The sequence below is a fragment of the Podarcis vaucheri genome (assembly GCF_965113315.1).
Source record: "Podarcis vaucheri genome assembly, chromosome: 6".
NCBI lineage: Eukaryota > Metazoa > Chordata > Lepidosauria > Squamata > Lacertidae > Podarcis > Podarcis vaucheri.
Window position 1 is genome coordinate 69,202,167 of NC_138764.1, and position 15,511 is coordinate 69,217,677.

The window sequence follows — 15,511 nt, forward strand, 5'->3', positions numbered from 1 at the left end:
TGCATGCAGAAGGGCTTGCATGAATGCACTCCTAAATAAGTACCTGAGTGGTTTGTGTGTTTTTTTTTTTCTATCAACAAGAAAGGAACTTAATTCATATATGGCTTTGTTGACTGGGGGGGGGGGTTGGAACCAATTCTCTGCTACTTTTCAACACTTTTGTCTTGTAGAATACACAGAGCGAGCAACCTTCCTGCCAGCAGGGTTACGCAGCCGCGATGCAAGTCTGGTTCGTTGTAAACATGCTTGGTTTCATTTCTCTCGACATGATAGGGATTCCAGGAAATCTAGCCATCCTCTATGCCTTCCTCAAAGCCACCTGCCGGCAAAACTTCACACCCAGTGAAATCATCCTGGGCAAACTTGCACTGGCCAACCTCCTGGTGATCCTGACCAGAGGTGTCCCACTCACCTTGCAAGCATTTGGCATCCACACCATGCATGATAATTTGACCTGTGGCATCACCCTCTACATCTATTGTGTGAGCAGAGCCATGAGCATCTTTTTAACTTCCATGCTGGGCTGCTTCCAGTGCCTCCTCATTGCTCCATGTCCTCTCAGATGCTTGCGGCTAAGGCACAGCATCCTTGCAAAACTCCCTTCCATCATGATTTCCCTTTGGTGCTTCAACCTCCTGGTCTGCTGTACCCGTTTGCTTTACTCCCTGCCTCGCACCGGTACCAACTGCACCGAGGAAGAGATCACGGTAGTGTATGACTTCTGCTGCGTGGTGTTCCCTAACCAACTCTTGTACTTTGGAAATGGAGTGGTATTTGTCACTCGAGACATTTTCTTCCTGGGGTTGATGAGCCTCTCGAGTGGATACCTCCTCTTTGTTTTTTGGCAGCATGGGAAACTGATGAGCCGCCTGCCCATGCTACAGTTGAAGCATTCAGAGATCCGAGCAGCAAAATCAGTCATGGGCCTGCTGGCCATGTACCTTCTCAGCTTTGGACTGGACAGTGTCTTCTGGATGGTCAACCTTTGTGTAGCCCCAGTCTCCCTGAGGTTCGCAGATGCCCGCATGTTTTTTGACTCCTGCTACTCAGCTATAAGTCCCATGTTGATTATCCTAACCAACAGAAAGATTCAGGCAGGCCTGAAGTGTGCTATTGGGAACATTCCTGGAAAGAGAGAGCTACCAAATGCAGACATGTCTAAGAACTGTCGGGGTCAAACAAATGGGCGCATTAAAAAGTCTCGGTCTTAAATGCATATGTGTGGGGAGCTCATAAGATCCTCCCCACACATAGAGGGAGCAGCAGGGCCGTGAGGGCTAGCCACTGTTATGGTGGCAACCATGCTCCCCCAACACCTGCTTCTGACACATGTTGAAAGGTGTTCTAGGCACATACCAATGTATGTGTCTAGAGTTCTTCCTGAATGGGCCAGAGTCCCGTGGTGCTCTCTGTGTGTGCATCTGATATACATCCAATACACAGCTATTGTGGGAGTCTAGGGGCTAGCCAGCCCATTAGGTCTCACAACCCCCTCCAAGCAACTTTTCTAGGATAAGGCCTATGTGACCCTCCTTACAGATATAATCCAGTGTTATCGCCTCCATAAGGATCAAGCAATGGGAGAAAGAAGGAAGGAAGGAATTTTCCTGGGCCTTCCTGCAAAACCAGATCCATGCATCCTCTCAAGTTGCCTTTCTGTTTGGGGCAAGCATTTTGTGTTTGAGATAATATGATACTTCATCCACGCAGTCCTAATTGTAATAATAATATGGAATATGGTTTCCCAAATGTCATGAGCTAATCCATCATGTTATCAGTTGCAAATTATACAACTCCCCATCAACATACACAACTGGCTGCTTGAGAGTGTTTTGCTTGCACAAAACTTAGACTCTGCCTGCCCTTTACTGAGCATTTGTTCTGATTTGTTTATGGGGTGTTGAGAGAAAGTAACAACAATGACAACAACAACAACATGTTAGCATTAAATGGGAACAGAATACAAATGAACAGTCTGCAACAATTCAGATAGGCTTTGATGTTATTATTATTTCTACTTTTTAAGCTGAGGACAAGTTACCCAAAAGAATAATAATAAAATCACAAACTGGGCAGTTGGAATCACACTGTCTTGCAGGGTAGGGCACTGAAACTAACATTTCCCTGGAAGAGGGTGTGCAAGGGGAGATGATTAACAGAAGTTTGATACCAGTTGTCAGAGAGAGATGTTAGGAGTTTTAGGACTGTTCTGTACTACTGCCTGTTTCTCTACCAAGCCCTCTTCACAGGGAATTCTGGGAACCATATCTCCATGAGGGGAGTAGGGGTCTCCTAACAACTCTCAGCAGCCATAATAACCTCAAGCTCCCAGAATGCTTTGGAGAAAGCCAAGGTTGTTTAAAGTAATACCACAGTCCTTTAAATGCATGGTGCCATTGTGGCTGACATTTGACCCTGAAATTCCTACTGTTTAGGGATGAAGCCCCAAACGACAGCATAGGATCATGCCATGTTTGGGGGCAGAAATGGACCTGGATAGCTCCTGGGTCAATTCTAGAATTCTATTACACAATAATCATTGTGTGGGGTTTATTCTTTTCCCAAAGTTTGTCAACATTATCTAACAAAACCAATCCAGGGGAGTGCTTTATAGCAAAAAAAAAAAAGGTAAAGATTTTTGTGATGCCTTAAATTTTAATTTTATTTATTGTGTTAACAGCTTTTATCTACTAGAACCTATTTTGCCATGCATCTGTTGAAGCACTCTCTAACACACACACACAGCCTTTGTAGAGCCACAATACTATTTATTGTATATTCCAATAAATTGCATTTTGGTTGAAAATAATATATATATAAATCTCTCTTGTTTTTTGCTTGGGAGGCAGACATAGGAGGCTAAAGTGAAGCCTATCTGATCTGTGGCTGGGATCTAATGAGCTCTGTTGGCATGTCTAGGCCTGCCAGGTGTTGTTGGAGTCCCATTATCCCTAACCAATGACCATCCTGGCCAGCACTGATGGGCCTTGGAATCCAACACCTGGAGGCTCTCATGTTCCCCAATCCTGACCCATGCCTTGTCCATCCTCACCCCCAACACTGAAGTCCATGTAACTGCAATTCTTCACATTCATCTTCTGCTACATTTACAAGCAACTTCCCTTGCCCCTTTCTGTTCAGTACAACAGCTGTGTCTTATTGCTTTATATATATATATAACAGCAGCAGTAGGACTTTCACATCAAGCTGCTTTTTTGCCTTCTCTGCCTACTTTAAGCACTTCACAGTAGCTTTGCAGCGCTGTGAGTCAGTAATCTACACATCGCTTCCAGGCAGTTGTTATCATCATCTCAGGTGAACTTGGCCAAGAGATAAGCTAGAATAAGAAGATGAATAGCATCATTCTAAATTTTGCCCTGGATTTCCAATACACTTTGTAGCAGTAAATAGTCTTAGCTAAGCACTGGAGCATCTGAGTTTGTTTGGCCATTCCTACCAGACAATAGTTACCCTTCTATTTCATCTTGTCTGCTGTGAAGGAACACAGCCTTGCTGTCTATACAAGTATGCACTGAGTGTCTTCGAGTCAATGTTGTCTCTAGGTTGTCTGGGAAAGTATGCAAGACAAAAACCTGGGCATACAAGACAAGAAAGTTGTAATGTGTTCTTAGGTAAAGGTAAAGGGACCCCTGACCATTAGGTCCAGTCACGAACGACTCTGGGATTGTGGCGCTCATCTCGTTTTACTGGCCGAGGGAGCCAGCGTACAGCTTACGTGTCATGTGGCCAGCATAACTAAGCCACTTCTGGCGAACCAGAGCAGCACACGGAAACACCATTTACCTTCCTGCTGGAAGGTACTTGCACTTCATTCTTTCGAACTGCTAGGTTGGCAGGAGCAGGGACCGAGCAATGGGAGCTCACCCCGTCGAGGTGATTCAAACTGCCAACCTTCTGATCAACAAGCCCTAGGTTCTGTGGTTCAACCCACAGCGCCACCCTCTATTTATCTTAATCAATAGGATTGACTCTCACTAGTTGTGAGAAGTAGTGTGAGACCTCCAGAAATTCCAAATGCCTTCCTCTCTGCGAGGGGTTTAACCTAATTAAGACATCCAAGGCACATCCTAATCCAATTTATTCAAGAGTCCTGCTGGAAGATGTTCCATACCTGAGGAAAGAGGCCCTGCCAAACACTGGTGGTAATAATAATAATAATAATAATAATAATAATAATAATAATAATAATAAATAAAATAAATAAATAATAATTGTACCCCACCCATCTAACTGAGTTGCCCCAGTGTCAGGGACTGGACAGAAGAGAACGAGGGGGAGGGAGAGGAATGGTGGAGATCAACCCCCCCTCCCCCTGACGCTGCAGAAGGAGAGGAATGCAGTATTGAATTACAGCAGGGCTTTGAGGAATGTGAAGGAAGTCATAACTCAGAGACAGGTGAACAGAAGAGTTGACAAGTGTTAGAAAAAGGGGCGGGGATGAAAATGTGGAATTGGAACCAGTTGACATGTTGCCACTGGAAAGTATTTCTGATCCCCCTTCCCCCAGAACTCAGTGTTCGTTAAGGGTGCAGGAACAACGTAATCAATGGCAACTGATCATGGGTCGCCACCATAAGGGAAAGTGCTGTTGCTAGGAAGGAAGAGGGGGTGGAGCCCCAGTTTGGAGCAATGCCATTGTTAAGGCTTATTGCGTTCTTTTGTCTCTCGCTGTTAGGATTGAATAAAACTCATTAAAAAGGAATCTACCTTGTTTTCTCTGCTCTTGCTGCAACTGGGGGAGGAATAGCCTTCCTGAAGCCTGGGCAGAGCCTTGACACCCAGCCACTCTGGGCGGCTTCCAGCATATACAAAAATATAACAAAACATTAAACATTAAAAACTTCCCTAAACAGGTCTGCCTTCAGATGCCTTCTAAAGGTTGTATAGGTACTTGTCTCCTTGACATCTGATGGGAGGGTGTTAGTAAACACATTATAGGGACTTGAACGTCCACTGCTCCCCATCAAGATTAGGACCACACACACCTTTGCACCAATTACCTAAGGTGAGTAAATTTATATCCTACTTGAACTACAGATATGTCTTCCTCTCTGGGAAGTGCCTCCCTCAGGTGATCTAACCTGTGTGGGCAGGCTCACCCAAGGGCAGGATTCCAAGTTCAATGCACAGTTCAGTCCATAGTTTTGCAAAACAGCCAATTGGATGTTGCTCCTTTAAGTCCTAAGAAAACCACTGCTTCCTGTGGGCATTCTGAGGTCCAATGCACTGGCAAATATTAAGATGGCCTCACAAACTTCCTTCCTCTATCAAAAACAAAGCCATGCTTTTCCCCATCCCCTGCTAATATTATTATATGAGTCCCTTCGGCAGTCTTCAGTAAGTGGCTGAAAGTGGGCAAGGATAGAGAAGGTCCTCCTTTTCCTTCCACTCTGTGAACAAACACAAACTCTGGATTACACTCCCACTACTTCCTTAAGATTGCCTAGTGCCACCTTAACTGAATAAATTCAGACAACAGAGATTGGCAGCTGGGCAGAAGTGAATTGGGTTTGAATTTTGCTCTGCTCTTCAGATTCTCCCAGGGTTGGGTAAATCTGAATTTACAGGGAAAGAGATGGGTTCTGGATGAGGGAAAGATCACGTGAACAATGCCCAGAAATGTTGGACTCAAGCAGCCTCAAACTCGTGGTAAACCCTCAAGAGTTATCCACTTCTAAACCTTAGTGTTTGATTCTAGTCTGTTCATTCCTGGTCTGCATCAGCCTGGATTGTTCCACTCCTAGATAGTTTGGTTCCCCTTCCCACCTCCTTCCCAATGTCCCCTAATTCTTCTCCGTCTTTGTTATTTTTATACTCAGTTAGTTATGGCTCCAGGACAGCTGCCAAGCGTACTTATCTCCCTTCATTGCAAAAGTCATTTCATACCATATGGGACTCAAGGAAACCTATGAGGACTCAGCCTTCCCATGGTCTCCCATCATTGCCTTTTATCTGGCTGTTTGTTGAGAAGATATACCTTATCAAAGAGCTGGCATTCCTCCCAGGAATTCTTAAAGAACCACTGCAGGAGGAATCCGATCTTATGCCAGAAATTTAGGTTTGCATTATTAAAGTAGATTAAAAACCCTCTGGGGCAACAAATCCACTTTAACAAAAACACAGACTTTTTTCCTTTCTTTTTTTACAATGAAGAAAGTGATGGTGAGTGAGAAAGGTGTGGGATAATGACTAATTGACAGGAAGACAAATGACCTCCACACAAACAAATGCTCAATGATGAGCAGACATTACCACTATGTAATCTTCGGGAAACGATGAATGACAATAAACAGGTTATCTGGAGAAGCCTAAAGTAACCATTGGTTTCCAAGTGCTAGGGAAAACTTCCTGATTTACTGCAGCTCCTCAGATAATATTTTCCCCCTTCATCCCACCTAGGGAAAGGTGTGCCATGTGCTGGATTTATACTGGACCATCCACAAATAATTTAGCTTTATTCGTTGTTCTGCAATGTTTCCCCAATGTTATCACATCTTTGCTGCCAGGAGGGCCACTTGTGCATTGTAATGCAACAAATGCATGACAACCCACCATCCCTAGAACATTTCTGATATAAAAAGTTGCAGAACTTCTCTGAATTTCAAAATGCGGTTCTCCAGCCAACTAATCTGCACAAAAATGCATATACTAGAGTAAATTGCACATTAAAAAATGGAATAATAGGCAAACTCACATAAGGGGGGAAAATGTGCATATTAGGATCAATTCACAGCAACTCTTCAGGGTTTCAGGAAAGGGTCTCTACCAGTCTTATCTGGAGATACCAAGGACCTTTTACATGTGTTCTGCCATGTACCTATGGTTCTTCCTTTTCCTGTGCTCTTAAATTCACAGAGTATTTTTTGAGCTGGAATCTAACAAACTGTTCCACTATGCCTGCTGAGAATTGCACCTCCAGTGATTGCAAACCAAGTTTAGCATTCTCTTCTAAGTAAATTTTGCCAGTGGGAAAAAGCCTCTAATATCAGAAAACAAATTAAAAATTAAAAAAATACACCTCTACAAGATGATTCAATGCAGTTCACTCAAAAAAATATAATCCAGTCAAAAAATCAAAATCATACTGCCAGCATCCTAAAATTCTTATAAGCACTGCTTCTAAATATCTAGTTTGGTTCTGTAAAATACTGTACAGGCTTTTTTTTTTTGTCCCCATCACTTTATTGCTTATAGTCCACTGCCCTCTGCTGGTAAATTGTGTTATTTTTTAAAGTTAATTTTTTAAAGGTGTATCTTGAAAATCCAAGGGAAGCCAACATAAGCTGATATAATTCATTCTGTTCCTATTTGTGCGCATAAGATGATAACATCTGTTTGAAACCTCACCGGGTGAGGGCAAGTCCACAGACACCCTAGATAGGCCAAAGCACAAAACAAACTAATCCTTTGCTGCATGTCCCCCTTTTTCAACCTGAGGGCCACATTATTTCATGGGCAGGGCCAGAGGCAAAACTTGGCAGAGTGACATGCCAGGGCAGAGGTTTCTGCGTACATACACACCTCTGACCATTGCCATTCCAGGCAAGCGAGAAACATTAACACACTTTAAAAAGACACAAGCTTTTGTCAAGAGTGCAAAGCAAACTGGAAGAGGAATGTGGTCCAAGGAGAGTTTTGAGGGCCAGATAAGCTTGGAGTGGCCCATTCAGCAAACCAGGCCTCAGTGTTGCCCACCCATGCTATAGCCTCAAAGAAGTGGCTACATCAACACATTCTGTAGTTCTGTGGTAAGGTGCATGTACTATTGGTGGCCTTCTCTCTCTCTCTCTCTCTCTCTCTCTCTGCGCGCACACACACAAACTTGTTTTTTGTGGCTTTGATTTATACAATTTAATGGCTTTTTTTTTAATCCAGTAATATTTTATGGCTTGGATCATAAATATCCCTTCCTTAAATGGAAAGGCTCCTTCCATTCCCAGTTTCTTCCATTTTGATCCAGTCAGTAGAAAACAGGGAAGTGGATTTTTTTGTTTTTCTTCCTCCTTCTGCAGCTCACCGTGCCAGTTCTCACACTGTTTGGATGGGTCCTCAACCCTTTGAGGCTGTAAAGTGCTGCAGGGGAGAATTTCACAGGAACTCCAGACCCAAGCCTTAGGAAAAGGTTTGCAACCAGTGGCGTAGCGTGGGGGGTGCAGGGGGGGCCGGCCGCACCGGGTGCAACATCTGGGAGTTAGGGTTAGGGGGCGCAAATCCACGGGTTAGGGGGCACAAATTACTTGCCTTGCCCCGGGTGCTGACAACCCACGCTACGCCACTGTTTGCAACTGTCTTCACAACATTTTGTGTTTGCTTCTCATATCCAAAATTGTGGCGCCCAGGCTATGCCTTCCTACCTGCAGTTTTAGATGCTGCAGTAAGGTTTGTTTTGTAGGCAGGATACAAGTTGCTTTTCAGACAGTAGTGGCACTGGCTTCCCTGTGGTGCTGTCATTGGTAAACTAAGTGATACATGTAGCACATGGGTAGTAAAACTAAAGCCCGGGGGGGCAGATCCAGCCCAATTGCCTTCTAAATCCAGCCCGTGGACGGCCCGGGAATCAGTGTGAAATATACTTGAAGTTGAGTGTGAATTTCATGCTCTTTATTCAGCTCATAGTAGCAAGGAATGGAAGTTCCCCCAAAACTGTCTGTTTTATATACATTATTTACACAATGGGCCCCACATGATTGGCTAATTCTGGGATTCTCCTGTAGGCCAATCAGGTTGCGGATTCACTTCCACCTGGAGCTGGATTGGGTGGCTCCTGCAGACAAATCAGACTGCTGCATTCAGGATCCTATTGTTCTAGGACCAATCAGACTGCTTCATTCAGGATCCTATTCAACTCAGTACATAACACAGTGTGTTTTTACATGAGTAGAAAGTGTCCTTTTATTTAAAATGCATCTCTGGGTTATTTGTGGGGCATAGGAATTCATTCGGTGTTTTTTTCCAAAATATAGTCCGGCCCCCCCACAAGGTCTGAGGGACAGTGGACCGGCCCCTGCTAAAAAGGTTTGCTGACCCCTGTATTACCTTTAATTATCCTTAACTAATAATTCTCCTCATTATCTTTTTTCAATATTTCAAATAATTCACCTTACAAAACTTCTTGCAAACTTACTAGCATAATCTGTCCATCACAATTACTTTTCAAATAGTCCGTAAATTTACTCCAGTCTTCTGATGACACCTGAGGCCCTTCTTTGTGTGCCTCGTCCACAAGAGGTGGAGCAACACAAGAACGGGCCTTTCTTTGTGGCTTCCGCTTGTGGAATACTCTTCCCAAGGAGGCTCCTCTGACACCAGATGAAAACATTCCTCTTCTTCCATGTATTTGGCTAATTATACAATCTATTACCATTCAAACTGTGCGTGTTTGCAAGAGGTGTAGTTGATTTTGTTTGTTACTATGGTATGTCTTTTTGTGTTTTTATATTGTAAACCCTGTGATCCTTGGAAAAACTAATGATGATGATGTCATTCTAGTACATGGGGCTGGGGAGTGCATTTCCTTCAAGGCAGAGAGGAGCAATGAAAGTACATGTTTGTCATGTGGGAAAAGATAGACTACTTAAAGTCATCTGTTGTTTTCTTCTGTAAGAACCACTCTGGGCCAGGTTAAGATCAACAAGTAGAACCCCATTAGTCTTGCCACAGCCTGGTAGTTATTAGCTTGTGGCAATACATAGATGGATGAGGCTTTTCACTAGTAGTTCTGGTGTGTTACAGCACACTTCCTGCTGAAATGTAAAACTATATTGTCCATGTTGGTATTCTGATGGCTTTTGAAGATGCACCTGGTCACACAAACATTCCCTTGATCTCTCAACCTGAGCCTCCTGTTTTCTTTGATGTTGTTTCAATGGGACCATTTTATTGCATATTTTAATTATGCCTATATCTTAATAGGATTTATCATGTACATTAATTACAGAGGTTTATATTTTAATCTCTGTGTAATGAGTTTTTCATACTATGAAAACTGCTTAGAGGTCTATCTTGGCATTAAGCGGTATATTAATTAATTAACTATAATAAATAACTATAAAAGGCCTGCGTGAGCACAGCTGTTGAACGTGCCCATTCTGTAAGTTATTTTCATGGAAAGTAACCCCTTCTAAAAGGCTGAAAATAGCGTGGCCATGTCTGGAGGGTGGGAGTTGTGTGTTCGGAATTGGATGTAAATATTGGCCAGGCTGGATGTGTTCAGGACCATTGACATCCTGCTATTGCCTTTGGTGCTACATAATCCATGACCATCACCAGGGACAACCCATCCCATTTCATCACCTAAGATGAAATGGGAGAGTGCCACCCCCAATCAAAGCCTTGCTTACCAGGGTCACGTGTTGGCAGCTTGTGGTGAGATCTCACAAGAGTTACCCAAGATCTCCTGAGATCTCGCCGGAAGTCACAGTCCCCATAGCTGCAATACCACAGAGGCAGCAGGGGCAGTCAGGATGCTCACGGGAGCACTGCTTCACAAGATGCTGCTGTCTGAGGTGGCTGTTTCAGTCTGCTTCATGGGCAGGCGGGCCCTGACCATAGCAGGAAGAGAGGGTAGCCAGGAGCAAAGATACTGGTGTTAGCATTTCACTCCTCCGTTGCTGGATGTGTGATTGTTACATCACATGTCAGTGTTTACTTTCCAGGCTTGGAAAGTGTGAGAATGGAAGCCAGTCTTATCTCTTTCGCTGTACTGTACTTTTGTACTGTTTTCTTTCTCTCTTTCTCTCAGAGGAGAAGTGAGAGGACGTCATGGTTGCTTTGTCCTGTATATATTGCTTAATAAATACTTAGAATGCACACACCAAAGCTCCACTTCATTTCTGCTATACTCTGCTGAGTGAGTGTGCACATAGTATTTAGATATGTGTCGCTGGTGCACACTGGGACTGATTTGTGAATGTCCTGGGCTGTGCTTCATCAGGAAGATGCCCAGAGAGGTCTGTCTCATTCTGGGGGCTGCATGTGTCTGCCCCCCCCGGCATGTTCTGACAGCTAGCAGATGAGGACAGCCAGGAGAGAAGCCACTATGATCCACAATGCACAGACTCCACAGTGGCATGAGGATCACAACTCCACCAGAGATGAGGGAACAGATCCCTTAGGCTATCTCCAAGTAGCCAGGAGGCAATATTGACTTCACTTAGAGAAGGGGTGGGGAAGCTTATGATAAATGTGACTCTCCAAGACTCTCTTGTCTGGGCTTTGCGGCTCTTCCCACACCACACATTTCTTCCAGAGTCCCCAGATCACACCATAGCTGTCAACTTACAGATTTGAAAATAAGGGACCAGCAGCCTCGAAAATAAGGGATCAGCAGCCAAAATAAGGAATTTTGCGAGCACAGGTATGTTCAACTTCTGAGCCCCTCCAAGCCAAAGGCAGAAAGCCCAGCCAGCAGCCAAATGAAGCCTCAAGCGGTGGCTCCCACAGCGCAGCAACCCGGCAAAGGGGATGCAGCAAGGAAAACCACCATCACCTCTCCGCTGGGAAGTGCTGAGCAAAGGCGAGTCCCCAGGCAATGCGGCCGATTTGATCGGCACAAGGCATGCAAGCTCCACCCCCCCCCCAGTTGTTCTTAGACTCCTTATTGGGTGAGCAATGCAGCCAAGCAACACAGTTGGAGCCTCCCTCCTCCCTGTCCAGCAGGGAGGGAGGGAGAGGAGCTGCTTCCTTTGAAACCCAGGAAATTTAAGGGACATCATCAATAAGGAACAGCAGCGGGACACGGCGCTGGGATAAGGGACTTTCCCGCCAAATAAGGGACAGTTGATAGCTATGGATCACACCCCTAACTGACCCTTCATCTTACCCTCCTTGAGTGTTTTTGTCAAGAATTTTGATAATGCCTCCCGCTTTTCTGAATGGAGGGTAGAGAGGGGTGCAACTGCACATACCTATGCCACACTTTTGAAGAAGTAGCTCTACCTGTGTGAGGAGCTAATAATCTTAAGATTCTAACCTTTATAAAAGACTGTTTGCACACACACACACACACACACACACACACACTTTCCTAGCTTTCTGAATCTTTACAGCAATGCTTGACTACAGATGGCCAACTCTTTATATGCCTACAGTTGCCACACAGGGAGTTTTCAAGTCATTACCATGTGGTAAGTGGTCATTTGATCCCTCCCAGAGTGAAATCAATGTTCAGCTTCAAAAGAACTCACTTTCTTCTGATGTGATTTATCCATCCTTTGTGTTCCGCCCCCACATCCCCATCCGTGCAGCAACCTCACAGCGCAACCAGAAACTCATGTCTCCCTGGTAGTCCAATCAACAACATCTATCAGAAAACTAATGTTTTCTGCAGGATACCGCCCACCACCCTACATTCAAGTGAGAAAGCAAAGCATAATATTTACATTAAGTGTGGGAGAGGTTACAGAGAGGGGGCAGGAATGAGAGAGATTGATGGGTTGTCTTCAGAAACCCAGCAAAATGACTAATCAGTATTTGCTCCCCATTTCAGAATGGCAATTGAAAGAAAATTATCAGGCTCTCTTTAGGATCCGAAGCCACCCACCTTCTTTTGTTATTGTTGTGAGGGCAGTCGTTCCTCTTCTTGCTAGCTTCACACAGTAGGGCTGCTTTTCAGATTGCTGCCCAGTTCACCTCTAAATGCTGCATGAGATTGCTTTGTGAGAAGGACAAAGCAGAATCTTGCCATCCAATAACTGGGAAGACAATGTCTCCTGCGATGCTTGGGGTCTTGCCCTCACATGTGCTTAATGTATGCTTAGGGCTGAAATGGGATCAAGAGAAATAATGCGTAACTGAATATACTTGACTGGATTTGAAATGCCACTGTTGTTTTCCACATGCCAAACGCCTACGGAGTCAATAGTGGGAAGTAAAATAGAAAGATGGAGTTTTGATCTGCTATGCACGTGCTTGACTTCTGGAATGCCCGTCCATCAGATGTCAAGGAAATAAACAACTATCTCACTTTTAGAAGACATCTGAAGTCAGCCCTGTTTAGGGAAGTTTTCAATGTTTGATGTTTAAAATATTCTGTTGGGAGCAGCCCAGAGTGGCTGGGGCAACCCAGTCAGATGGGTGGAAGAAGAAGAAGAAGAAGAAGAAGAAGAAGAAGAAGAAGAAGAAGAGGAAGAAGTTCGTTTAAACAACTTTGTTTCCATATTTGCCATGTTACATTGATGGGGGGGGGAAACCCTGACAAGGAAAAGCAGGTGCAGTTGTCGCATTAGCAGGAGGACCAGGAGTTTAGGACATAAATTTACTACTTTGGATTTATTGTTCAATATTATTACTGTACTCATACTGCAGATGGGAGGGGGGCGGCAGCTGTAGCTGAAAGAATGCTGACTAGCCTGAGCCTATCTGCAAGTTCTTCCTCACACATACACACATGGCAAGAAGTATTTGTTGTTTTTGCACTGTTCATTACACTTGCATTTAGAAGCCCCCTTTTTTAAAAAAATAAAAATGCATCTACCAACCAGTCCTGTTACTTTATAGCTGTAAGATTTAAGTTTCCAAAAATAGGAGGGCTGCAAAACATGGTCAAAGCAGTTGTTGTTCTTGTTGTTCTTGTTGTTGTGTTGAAGATAGCCTTGCAGATTCCCTTGTGTCGGGAGAATGGGTCTTTGTATAACTAAAGAGTTGGCCAAGTACAAGTGAATTGTTGCCATAGAAACCAATGGTCAAAGATGTCATTTGGAAGAAGTGTAACATGCATTATGTTGTTACATTACGAAGAAAATCTCCTGTTTTTGTGGAATCGGAATCCACTCATTTTTCAAGCCACAACTCCTTATAGCCAACAGTGCCCTGTAACTGTGGAGTTTTAAGCCACTTGAAACACTGTGATGCTCAAGGCTACAACATTATTGTGTCCATATTAAAGGAGGAAACCAAGGCCTATACCATTGACATCACAAAACTTGGTCCAAAAGATCTCTGGCACCCCCATACACTACAGCTCTGGCAAAGAGTGGGTAGCCCTGCCCACCTGTCAAAGGGGCCCGAAGGTCAGGAGAGATAAAGATCCCCATACCTGGTCTGAGATCATTAAATCCAAAATTATCTAACTAAACAACTGCTCAATGGTGGTGGAGCAGTATTGAGCTATTGCCAACAATACCTCTTTTTGCTAACAGCTCGTGGCCCTTTTATATTTTCGTTATAACAAATTCATATTGGTTTTCAGGAAACTTCAAATCCCTGTGAGCTTTCTTTATGAGACAATTATCATAGTCATCATAAATACAAAGTTATGAGGAGGTTTTCAGCTAATTATCAGCCTAATTAAAAACAATTCAGTATTCTCAGGATTGGAAAACTAGTCAACTGTGGGGCTTTTAAAAAATTACACCATCACACTTTGCAAAAGTCTTTTTCAATATGGTTGATGAATGAGAGTAATAAAAAATAAAACCCAGAAAATCACATTTCTAGCGCTCCCTGTGTTGACAGGAAGCCAGTGTTTAAATGTGGGTGTAGTAATTGGATTAATAAACCCTTCAGCTCTATTAGCAATTATTAGCATGTGAAATGGGTACAGTCAGGAGATTTTATTAGGTGGGGGGGGGGAGAATAAAGAGACTGCATAGATGTAAGGCAGAAGTAAAGCTGAACCAGAAGTTCGCAAACTCTAGAGATGAGGGTAGCTCGGTGGCAGCGCACAGAATTTGCATGCAGGAAATTCTAGGTTCAACCCCCACCCCAGTATATCTGGGTTGCTGGGTGTGATTAGACAGCCAGTGATGCAAAGGGTCTTTTGCAGAAAACCAATACTATTCAAAATAGTTGAGGTCACATGATAGAAGTTCATAAAATTATGCATGGCATGAAGAAAGTAGAGAGCAAAAATGTTTGTCTCCCTAAACACTAAAACATCCAGTGAAGCTCAATGTTGGAAGATTCAGGACAGCTAGAAGAAGAGACTTCTTCACTCAGGACATAGTTAAGCTATGGAACTCACTGCCACAGGAAGCAGTGATGGCCACCAACCTTGATTGTTTTTTTTAAAAAAGGATTGGACAAATTCATGGAGGATAAGGCCAGGGCCTTATTTGGCACCCGGGCAAAACCACAAAATGGCACCCCTGCCAGGGGAAAAAGAGTGAGTGAAGATCTAAATTGGAAACAAGGGAAGACTAAAGATCTGGGATCTATGGCCTCTGTGGATCCTGCCACCCGATGTCACCTCACCTTTCCTCATGGATGGACTGGCCCTGGATAAAGCTATCCACAGCTACTAGCCAAGAAGAAGAAGAAGAAGAAGAAGAAGAAGAAGAAGAAGAAGAAGAAGAAGAAGAAGAAGAGTACTGTATTAGTAGTAGTAGTTTGGATTTGATATCCCGCTTTATCACTACCCTAAGGAGTCTCAAAGTGGCTAACATTCTCCTTTCCCTTCCTCCCCCACAACAAACACTCTGTGAGGTGAGTGAGGCTGAGAGACTTCAAAGAAGTGTGACTGGCCCAGGGTCACCCAGCAGCTGCAGGTGGA

General features: G+C 43.9%; 1 protein-coding gene across 1 annotated transcript; it reads left to right on the top strand.

Moving 5' to 3' along the window:
* Positions 1-218: 218 nt before the first annotated feature.
* On the top strand, positions 219-1,211 carry LOC309534726 (olfactory receptor class A-like protein 1; the record flags this gene model as incomplete). Its single annotated transcript, XM_082227035.1, has 1 exon — positions 219-1,211. One exon carries the CDS (start codon positions 219-221, stop codon positions 1,209-1,211), a length of 993 nt encoding a protein of 330 aa, XP_082083161.1.
* Positions 1,212-15,511: the final 14,300 nt, after the last annotated feature.